This window comes from Nicotiana sylvestris, chromosome 8 (genome assembly GCF_000393655.2).
Source record: "Nicotiana sylvestris chromosome 8, ASM39365v2, whole genome shotgun sequence".
NCBI classification, from domain to species: domain Eukaryota; kingdom Viridiplantae; phylum Streptophyta; class Magnoliopsida; order Solanales; family Solanaceae; genus Nicotiana; species Nicotiana sylvestris.
This window is the reverse complement of record NC_091064.1, coordinates 77,724,440-77,736,147: the sequence shown is the minus strand read 5'-3', so window position 1 is coordinate 77,736,147 and position 11,708 is coordinate 77,724,440. Positions and strand designations below refer to the sequence as shown.

At 37.8% G+C, this 11,708-nt stretch overlaps 1 protein-coding gene across 1 annotated transcript; it reads left to right on the top strand.

The window, feature by feature from the left end:
* Positions 1–4,464: 4,464 nt before the first annotated feature.
* On the top strand, positions 4,465–6,721 carry LOC138875248 (uncharacterized mitochondrial protein AtMg00860-like). The gene is made up of 2 exons (XM_070154072.1): positions 4,465–4,651; positions 6,300–6,721. The coding sequence occupies exons 1-2, from the start codon at positions 4,465–4,467 to the stop codon at positions 6,719–6,721; spliced, it is 609 nt and encodes a 202-aa protein (XP_070010173.1).
* Positions 6,722–11,708: the final 4,987 nt, after the last annotated feature.

The following is an 11,708-nucleotide window of genomic DNA, read 5'->3' as shown; positions in this document are numbered from 1 at the left end:
TGGGCCGTGACGGGCACCCGGTACCTTACTCAACCGAGTGCCAACATAACATATTTTTATCATGTCATAATATTATAGATAACTGAGTCGGAAGGCTACCGTGAGATAAGTAGAATACAACATGTGATACCAACTAATACATAAGACATACGGGCCTATAAGGCCAAATTAACCACTCGTACACTTAACATAGACCGACAAGTTCATACAATCGTTTACGTACATGACATCTGTCTACAAGCCTCTAAGAATACAAAATTGTCATAAAGGTCGATACAGAGTCCCGCCATACCAAACAATACATATCTAAGTCATACTAACCATAGAAGCAACTCCGAAGCAAATGGAGCGCACCAACATCTTCTTTAGAGTTGATAGCCTACTTGGAGGGCTCTCGACTTGTCTATCAGGACCTGTGGGTATGAAATGCAGCGTCCCCAGGATAAAGGGACGTCACTACGAATAATGTACCGAGTATGTAAGGCACATAAATAAGTACATAACAGACATGGAAGAAATATAGAGTAAATGACTCAACTTGTAAGTCTAGAAAACTTTTGTAAATCATGAAATACTTATAGTATCAAGCATATGCGTATGATTGTCATGGCGTGCATAGGTACATGTTTCATAACATCATCAGCCTCTAAGGGCATCCCATCATATCATCTCGGCCACTGTGGGCAAATCATCAATGTATACCAGATGATCAGGTGGTGGTGCGTATATAACGCCTTAACCTTTTCCCATATTCCATATAAATATAATATACATATATACGCGAATATAATGCCATCTGGTCATGGGTCAATGTACATGTATGAATGCATGAAATGTATAAGAAGTACGTTAATAAGATTTTTTCGGAATGCCATAAAAATCCATATGCCTTTCGGATAAACTTTATCAAATGCGTATTTTTCTGAGACCCATGAACAGAAGATATAATAATAATCCACATGGGAAATCAAGAATATAGACAACCCTAGTATTTCTATGAATAAAGTCATTTATGAAACTTGCGTATTTGGATCATTTCATTTGTATTATTTGGATCATGCCAAAAAGAAAGAAGGGATAGCCTTAATATACCTGAGCCGATTCTCTTGACAATCCCTCTAACACACGTCAATTGCGACAACACGTAACGGCGGATCGAAGTAGAAAAAAATTGGTATGATATTCTTGAGAAAGATTGCACTGTACTCCCTTAGAATTGCAAAATCTCACGTTGCTTAAGATATATGAAATCATGTTGAATTGCTAACCTTGTTAAAGATACCATGCAAATTTTGTTTAATTGCTAATATTTGTTGAAGAACTTGTGAAAATTTCACGTTACATAAGCATCTCACTTTTAAGAATTGATGACTTTTGTAGAGATTACTTTTGTAAGAATTGATCATGCTAAGCTTCTTAACCTTATGCCCTTAGGCATGACTTTTGTAAGAATTGATGTGGGGCCCACCTTATGTGGTGGCTTAACCACATATTATTAACCTTTCCACATAATCGCCATAACTTAAGAGTCATGTAATTTAGAATGGCTTGCTACCACGTTTTTTGGGGGTAAGATCCATCAAGTTTAACCAATTTTAATTAATTGTTAACTTATTAATCTCCCACTAACCAATAATTAATCAATTACCCAAAAAATTAAGAATTATCTCAATTGCTTAAATTACTACTCACTTTTAACACACCTTATACACCTTACTATCATGTCTATGTGGTACCTTGTTGTTACATCTCACGTTTTCGTACATTAAAATTTCGTTTTCAGTTACCCGACGTAGACTCGGGGATGAGATCATCTTGACATTAATGTACTTACGCTATTGATAACAAGCGATAAATAAGTGTTATAGAGGATAAAGAGGTACACAGATTAAAGAAAACGAGTTTCGTTGGAAGTGACCAATTTGGAATAAAATACGGGTCGAGCGATAATACCCGATAATAAGTATGAACTAGTACCATGCAACGTACCATATAACCACGGTAGTATAATATATAAAGTATATATGAAGTATTTTAAAAATAAATGGAATTTTAAGAATTTGTGGTAATTTTTAAATTGTGCGGGTAATTGATTAATTACCGGGTTACAGAATATTACACAGTTAACTAATAAGCGGACAAAACTTAACAAATTATGCCCAAAAAAAACGTGGCACACGGCCACTAATTAGAAAGGATGACTCATTAAAATATGATAGGTATCTATGTCTAAAGTAACTTAAAGATAAGTCTTAATAAGACATGTAAAAATCTGATCAATAAAGACAATATGTCTTTAGCTTCAATTCATATCTCTGACTTAAAGTTAAGTCCTAAGAACTTTGAAACCAAGAAACGTTGAAACCAAGAACTTGGAAACAGAAATCATTTTCGTCCAAATTTCAAATCTAAGCCAGGTTCGTTTCAATTTCAAGGAAATCCGGTGTAAATTTCGCAGAAACAGAATCGTTCAAATAATTCAAGAACAGGTATATTAAGGATCTCCCTTCTGTCTTTTGGCATGGTCCAAATTATATTGAAAAAATCAGCAAATACACAGTTTCCATAAATTACTCTATTCATAAAAATAGTAGGGGTGTCTGTATTCTTGATTCCTCATAAAGATTATTATTATCTTTTGTATACGGGTTCCAGAATAATACGCAGTTAGAAAAGTCTATCCGGAAGGAATATTGAGATTATTACATATTTTTCATGCATTTCACTCGTGTGAAATGACCCATGACCAGATGGCGTTATATAAGCGTATATATGTAAATATATGTATATGGGATATGGGAAAAGGTTACGACGTTATATACGCACCACCACCTGATCAGCTGGTATATGTTGATGATGTTGCCCACAATGGCCGAGACGATATGATGGGATGCCCTCAGTGGCTTGATAAATTATGCGACATTTATACGCACGTGCATGACATTATAACCGTTTCAGAATTTATAAAGTTATTAAAATTTAAATATTTGTTTCTATATTCCATGTTTCATCTATGTCTTTTACGTACAAATTTTCATGCCTCACATACTCAGTAATTCTTTGTTACTGACGCCCTATTTCACGGGGCCTGCGTTTTATGCCGCAAGTGCTTGTAAGCAAGCTGACGGTCCCCCTTCGTAGGATCCCTGATCAGCGAGAGTTGGCATGCTCCACTTGATCCGGAGCTACTTTTGATTTTGGTATGATACGTTTATATACATATACATACATACATATATATATACATATATATATATACATACATATATATACATACATATATATATATATATATATATATATATATACATACATATATATGGGTATGATGTGGCTCAGCCTCGTTTTCGTACAGTTATATTTCTATTAGAGGTCTGTAGACAATATGTCTAGTTAGGTTGTATGTGGCTTTGTCGGCTTTCAATTTGGATGTATAGTTGTCTATAGCAGCCTTGCCGGCTTGCCCGCTGTATTCTGCATGTGCAAGTACATATATTTTGTTGGCAGGTTTCCTTCATGTATGTTATTTTCAAAATTCAGCAGATGTTATTCAGGTTCATATCTTAGACGGATGCTTAGGGGTGTTTGACAGGTAGGACTCATGCACCCATCGCGGCCCATCGGTTTGAGTCGTGACAAAAGTGGTATCAGAGCAGTTCTGTCCTAGGGTTGTCTACAGACCGTGTCTAGTAGAGTCTTGTTTATGGGTGTATCGTGCACCACATTTATAAACAGGAGGCTACATGACATATAGGATGTTATCCTCTCTTTTTATCTCAGATCGTGCGATACAAGAATTCATGTTCCTAACAATATGCTATATTTTCGGCAATGCCTCAAAAGAGTACAGTCGCCCAAAAAGGAATGTCTGTGGCTAGTGAGACTATTAGTCGAGCGCCACGAGTTACCAGGTCTCGGGGAGAGTCTCATGGTGAGGTTCCATCTCAGACTTCACATACCCTTCCCTTTCCAAAAGAGCTCCGAGGGGCACCAACTCCAGCGCCCACCCTTGTACATGCAGCACCTCAGCCGGATGCACCGAGTTAGGAGATGAGAGATGTTATTCAGTTATTGACCCGATTAGTAGCCGCGCAGGCTCAGTGTCAGGAAGTAGGTATTGGTCACGTAGATAGGTCTGTGAGCGTAAGGGTTTGTGACTTTATTAATTTAGACCCTCATGTATTCATTGGGGCAGATCCGTATGAGGACCTTCAGGTATTTATTGATAGAGTACATAGGACATTACGGATAATGAAGGCCACTGCGACTGAGTCAGTTGAGCTAGCTTCCTATAGACAACGAGATGTTGCAGTTAATTGGTACGAGTCTTGGGAATTGTCCAGAGGTGAGGATGCCCCTCCAGCAGTATGGCAGGAGTTTACAGAAGCTTTTCTTCGTCATTATCTGCCACCAGAGCTTAGGCGAGCCAGAGTTGATAGGTTCTTGACCCTTCCACGGGGTAACATGAGTGTTCAGGAGTACTGTCTTCAGTTTGACTTGTTGGCTAGGTATGCTCCCACTATTGTATCTAAGATAGAGGATCGGGTTCACTGGTTTGTGATGGGATTAGAACCTTACTTGCTTAACGATTATATGTTGGTCTCGCTTCAGCCAGACATGGATATTTCTCGTATTCAGGCATACGCTCAGGGTATAGAGGAGCATAAACAGAAATAGAGGGCCGATCGTGAGCATGATAGGGCCCAGAATAAGAGAGCGAGGTTTTCGGGTCCTTCTGGTGTGTTACGAGGTTGTCAGAGGCAGTAGTACTCGAGGTATCCATCCCAACCCTCGGCTAGCGTGCCCCCTCAGTTTGGTGGTAATAGATTCGGCCATTATACATATTTAGGGTCTGGTCAGAATTTCAGGGCCTTAGGTTCACAGTATAGGGTGAGTCAAATCTGATGAGGCCGCCCTTGCCACGATGTACTCAATATGGTAAGCAGCATACCGGACAGTACCATATGGGGTTAGGTGTTTGTTATACTTGTGGTTATCAGGGCCACGTTATGAGGGATTGTCCGATAAGAGGTGACGCAAGAATAGCTCAGTCATCAGGATCTGCAGCTAGTTTGTCATCATCAGTACGCCCCTCTGGGCAAGGTCCCCAAGGACTAATGAGTCGTGGTAGAGGTAGAGGCAGAGCATCTAGCTCGAGCAGCCCTCAAAACTGCATTTATGCGTTGGCAGGATGACATGACCAAGAGTCATCGCCTGATGTTGTTACAGGTATATTATCAGTCTCCTCATATAATGTATATGAACTGATTGATCTAGGTTCCACCTTATCATATATTACTCCTCTAGTTGCTGGTATGTTTGGAATAAAACCTGAATTGGTTAAACCTTTTTAGGTATCTACACCGGTTGGGGACTCGATGATAGCTAAGCAAGTATATAGGGGTTGTATAATAGTAGTTCATGGTCGAACTATCGTAGCAGACTTAATCGAGTTAGATATGGTAGAGTTTAATGTTATAATGGGTATGGATTGGTTGGCTTCTTGTCATGGCAATGTTGATTGTAGATCAAAAATAGTTCGATTTCAATTTTCGAGGGGAGCCTGTTTTGGAGTGGAAAGGTAATACGGCATCGCCGAGAGGAAGATTCATTTCCTATATCAAGGCAAGGAAGATGATCCGAAAGGGTTGTATTTATCACTTAGTTTGGGTTCAGGATGTGGAAGTGGAGTCACCAACCATTCAGTCCATCACTGTGGTGAATGAGTTTCCCGATGTTTTTCTCGATGAGCTTCTGGGTCTCCCGCAGAGTGAGAAATTGAGTTTTCTATTGACCTAATACCAAATACTCACCCAATATCTATTCCTCCCTATTGAATGGCCCTCGCAGAGCTAAAAGAGTTTACGAACAATTAAAGGACTTACTTGAAGGCTTTATCAGACCTAGTACGTCACTGTGGGGAGCAAGTGTTTTGTTTGTAAGAAAGAAAGACGGTTCCTTACGAATGTGTATTGATTATAGGCAGCCGAATAAGGTGAAAATCAAGAATAAGTACCCACTCCCGACAATTGATGATTTATTTGATCAGTTGCAAGGTGCCAAGTGTTTTTCAAAGATAGACTTGTGTTCTGGATACCATCAGGTAAGGGTTAAGGATGAAGATATTCCGAAGACAACATTCAGGATTAGATATGGGCACTTTGAGTTTCGGGTTATGTCATTCGGTCTGACCAATGCCCCAACAGTATTCATGGAATTGATGAACCGTGTGTTCAGGCCTTTTTTAGATCTGTTCGTAATTGTATTTATCGATGATATATTGGTGTATTCTCGTTTAGAGGATGAGCATGCTGATTATCTGCGTGCTGTGCTCAGAGTTCTACAAGAAGGGAAGTTGTATGCAAAATTTTCTAAATGTGAATTCTTGTTAAACTCTATAACTTTCCTTGGGCATATCATTTCGGGTGAAGGCATCCGGGTGGATACACAAAAGATTGAGTCAGTAAAGACTTGGCCTAGACCCACAACACCGACGGAGGTCCATAGCATCCTCGGTTTGGCAGGTTATTACAGGAGATTTGTAGAGAGATTTTCTACCCTTTCAGTGCCTTTGACAAAGTTGACTCAGAAAGGAGCAAAGTTTCAATGGGCCGATGCTTTCAAACGGAGTTTCCAGGCATTAAAGGACATATTAACGTCAACACAGCTTCTAACGCTTACAGAAGGGACTGATGGTTACATTATCTATTGTGACGCTTAAGGCGTTGGATTGGGTTATGTGCTGATGCAGCATGGTATGGTTGTGGCTTATGCTTCTAGACAACTAATATATCACGAGAAGAACTACTTGATCCACAATTTAGAGTTAGTTGCGGTAATTCATGAACTAAAGATGTGGAGGCACTACTTGTATGGCATTCATGTTGATATCTATACGGATCATAAGAGCCTCCAGTACATCTTCAAGCAAAAAGAATTGAATCTACATCAAAGGAGATGGTTGGAGCTACTTAAAGACTATGACGTTGATATTTTATACCATCCAGGGAAGGCGAACGTAGTAGATGATGCCCTCAGCCGTAGATCTATGGGTAGCATGTCGTATTTACAACCAGAAAAGAGGAGAATAGCCCATGACGTTCATCAGCTAGCTATTGATACCCAATTTTTTCCCGTATATTTTTATATGCAAAATACTTTCAAAATAGCATACGTATTCATATATAAGCATGTCCAAGTGTTTTATTATTTTTCCAATTTTTAAAAGATTTTTAAATCAATTTATCGCCTTATTTTATTAGAAAAAACCAATAATTATTTTCCAAATTATCATTTTTGGTAACTCCTTTATTGAATTCTCATATTTATACCAAAATATAGCTAATATAATTTTTGCACATTTTTTACAGATTTATTTAGCTTTTTAAAGTTAAATTGCATATAATTGCAATTTTATCCTATTTTAAGATTTAATTGTGTTTATAATTACAAATTTTATTACAGTATTTTTAATTTAATATTTACATATTATTAATCTATTTAGTATCTTTAATTTATTTCCTTAAATTATTTTACTATTTTTATAAAATAAATAAGGGAAATGGTTATTTAAATGTTAGCCCCATTTATTTCAATTTTAGCCTTATATGAGCCCCAAATGAAACCAATTCCCAATCTCAATTCCCCAACCCAATTTTAATTTAAACCCTCCCCAGACCCGATTAAATCCTACCCGACCTAGACCCCTCTCATCCTGGCCGGTGATCTCTGAGATCAACGACCCCTATTCACTCTTACCTTTTTAACCCAAACGACCACCCTAACCTTCTCATTTCTCACCTACCATCCGCCTCTGAACTCTCAAACTCTCTCGAACATTCCTAAACCCTAATTGTCTCTTACCACCACCTCCACCTTGAAACCCATCGGAATCCATGGCTTCTCAGGCTCTCGGAGCCTTATACTCACATTCTTTTGCTCCCACGCGCCTGATACCTGATGATTCGAGGCCTGACCTCGAAGGTTTTCACCCAGACCTCTGTCGATTCAAGGTTCCATGACCATCTTCATCTTTACTCCGGCATACCATGGTGGTTTGATCCTGATTCCGACCTCTCCGACTCAGATTGGTGACCTTTCAAAGCCTATCTCACTTTTAGGGTTCTTTTGAAACCCTAACCCTTTGAGGTTTTCTCCGATATCCTTAGATCCGCTGTGTATCTGTGCTATCCTTGAGTTTTCAAATGATTTCCCTAACTTTTCTTTCAAAAACACTTCGTTTCCGATCTAGGGTTTTCCGAAAATGTTTAAGTCTTTCTCTGACTTTCTCTCCTTTGTCTTTTGTGTTTATTTGCCTCTACTGTGTTCTTATGTTTTCTTCTACCTTGTATGTTCTTCTACTGAGTTTTTACACTCCGTTCTTGTATGTTCTTCTACTGAGTTTTTACACTCCGTTCTTGTATGTTCTTTTACTATGTTTTATATACTCCATGCTTGTATGTTCTTCTACCATGTTTTCCATACTATGCTCTCATATGCTTTTCTATTGTGTTCTTATATTTTTTGTCTTCTACTATGTTCCAGCATGATTCACCTACTGTATTTTCCTGCTAAGTTCTTAAGTTTCCTTATTTTCCTTCTATTAAGCCCTGTTTAAGTTTCTTCTGAAAAATCTTTTAAGCATGTTTCTTTTACTGTTCCTATCAGTGTTTTTCTTGTAAGTATTTCTACTGTGTTCCGAATGTTACTTTGCTATCATGTTTTTCTCATGAGTTTCTGTTGATGAAAGAAGCATGCAAGAGGTTTCAACTAAAACCTCTGAGCCTGTTTCAACTACTTGCCTTCTCATCTCTGTACTTGATTCAGTGTGGAAACCCTAGAATTTTGGGGTTCCGCCAAGCTTGATTTTGTGATTTGATTGAACTTAGGGTTTATTTCAAAACCCCTAACTCTTTCAGACCCGTTCCTTGCTTTCATACGACTCTGACCTTTTGCTAAACTTTTCTATACTGGATTTTCTACTGATTTTACAATGACACTATAGTCTTCCTTCATGCTTAACATGTTCGTATGCTCCCTATATATGATAGACTTCCCTTTAAAATAGCTTCTAAATTTGTGATTAGTTCCTACTTCCCTCTGAATATAGGTCTAATTGATTCCCTTTCCATTGTTTGTTGATTTCCCTTAAGTTAAAAACCTTTCCCATCTTTTGACTCAGTTCATTCATACAAAATCTCAAACCCTTTTGATTTACTGGTATTTCAAAAACCCCATACTTAAATAACTCTTATGTATTCACCCCTAATTGCCTACTTTGCACAAAGTGTTTTTTAATTTCTTTTCTTAATTGGTTTATACCCATTTGAATCTGAATCCCTTAACTAAAGGGAGTCTTGTGTAATTGATTGACAATCAACTCTTCAATTATTTCTTACCTTATTTCTACTTGGTTTTTACACTATAAAAGGGCATGACCTTTCTTCACATGGCAGACGACACAATTCACAATCTCTTCTGAACTCTCACTCACATAATATAACTCTCTCTTCTTGTCTGCACTGAGGTTTTTACTAGACTACTGCATTTTCTCTACTTGTTTCTTTAAAACTGGTATGTCCTAATTTCAAATTTCAGCATCCCTACAATGTGTTTACTTACAAATTTTTGCATCTATATCTACTTTACTACTTCTGCAGAGTTAAATACTTAAACTAGCATGTTGATTCCCTTTTCCTTGTTTCTGCTATGAATCCTTATTCCTATTTCCTTTTATGTGCTTTGAGTTACAGTTTAAGACATGGCATTATACATGTTATTGTCTATGGATTGAACTTGATCCCTTAGGGGATCCTAACCTCTAAACAATGTGTTCCAGTAGGCTTATGGGTGTGCCAGCATCTCCCATTGTTGGGTTATGCCCACTAGCCTGCTTTTTACCTCTTGCAACTCCTCATTCCCTATATCCCCATGTGTGTTGTTTCCTTTTTCCCTTTCCCCCTTTCAGAATTCTGCACTTACACTCTCTCCTAGTTCCTAAGTTCTGTCCCTCTCTTGTGAGCCTTGCCTTGGGACCTTGAGTTCCCTATGAACTTGGACACCTGAGGGCTGGCCCTTCCACACTGCACTTTGGCTTAATATGGTGATACTTTTAGGTGTAAGCACTGCCCGGAGTTCTTATGAAACTCTTAGGGAACTCTGACACACCCAAGTGGGAAAAAAAGCTTTAAAACATGATCTTTGGAGTTGGTTTACTTCATACTTTAGACAGGAAGTCTGAATCAGGCTCTCCTTGGTTGTAATTTTCAATTTCTGATGTATTTTTCTTTATTTTATTTGGACTATAATAACTTATGGGGATGGTTAGTGAAAAGGGCAAGGTAACTATGCATGTAAAAGGAGTAGATATCCTGCTCATAGGGAATTTCTAATTTCTGCATATCACATAGATATCCTGCCTATAAGAATTCTGATGTAGATACTATGCCTATAAGGAATTCTGCACCCATATAGATATCCTGCCTATAGGTTTCTGATTTCTGCATATCACAAAGATATCCTACCTTTAGGAATTCTGCACTTTAATATGTAGATACTATGCCTATAAGGAATTTTGCACCCATATAGATATCCTGCCTATAGGTTTTTTAAATTCTGCATTCATATGGATATCCTGCATATAGTTAAATTTCTGCATCTCTCATATAGATACCATGCTCATAGTTAACTGGAAATCCGAATTTTGCATATGCATCTGTCACTAGGCAAACCTATTTATAGGTCTTAAACAACTAACTGCATTTAGATATCATGTTCATAGGCTTAAATGAAGTACAACATTTAAATGCCATGCCTATAGGATTTCTGCACTCTTGCTATGTCTGTAAAAGTGTTTAAAATCAACAACGCCTAAAAAGCATGTCTATAGGAATTAATAACTAAGTCTGAAGCGTCTCACTCATCTACAAATCTAAAGTCATTGTCTAACGTCTGCAGAATTTATGATCTTTTGTCAAAATTCGTCTTTCCTGAATAACTGACAATCTTTTTCTAAAATCAGTATACTTCATCTTTTCTGAAATCAGTAGATATCATGCCTATAGGTTTTCGTCTAACACTTAGGCAAGCCATAGGGAAGTTTATAAACTGAATCAGATTTTATTAACTACAACTAGCAGGCAGGCCTGATTCGGGCTTCTTATCTGAAATATGCAATAAATTAGTCTGCCCCAACTATTAAGTTTAATCAGACCCTAATCAGTACGTGTAAGACATGCTAAACTATATGCTTTTCTTTGATTTAAGGAGGTCTGTTTGAGCCCTTTTATCTATTTATATGCTTCCCCAAACTTGTTATATGTGTTTTGTTTGTCGCCTTAGTATTTTACCTTTTGAAACCACAAATAAGCCCAATACCTCCTCCCTCTAGGATTAGTAGTCCTAAGTGCCTCTGAGGCTGATAGGATTGGGGCGGGTAATAGCATGCAATAAGTAAACGAGACCATTCTGCTTTTTAATATCTTAAGAGGGTGGGAAGGGTAGATATGGATATGATGACCACGCAATAACATCACGTGTATCTCCTCACTGAGGAGTGATTACTAGATGTTGTGTGGGGTGATCCATATTATTAATAAACCTAGGACCCTCCCCCCCCTGTCCTTTTTTTACTTTGTTTCTTTTAAATCTTTTTTTAAACCATTTCTTTTAAGAAAATCAACTCTTTTAGTTCATTTTTCTTACTTTTG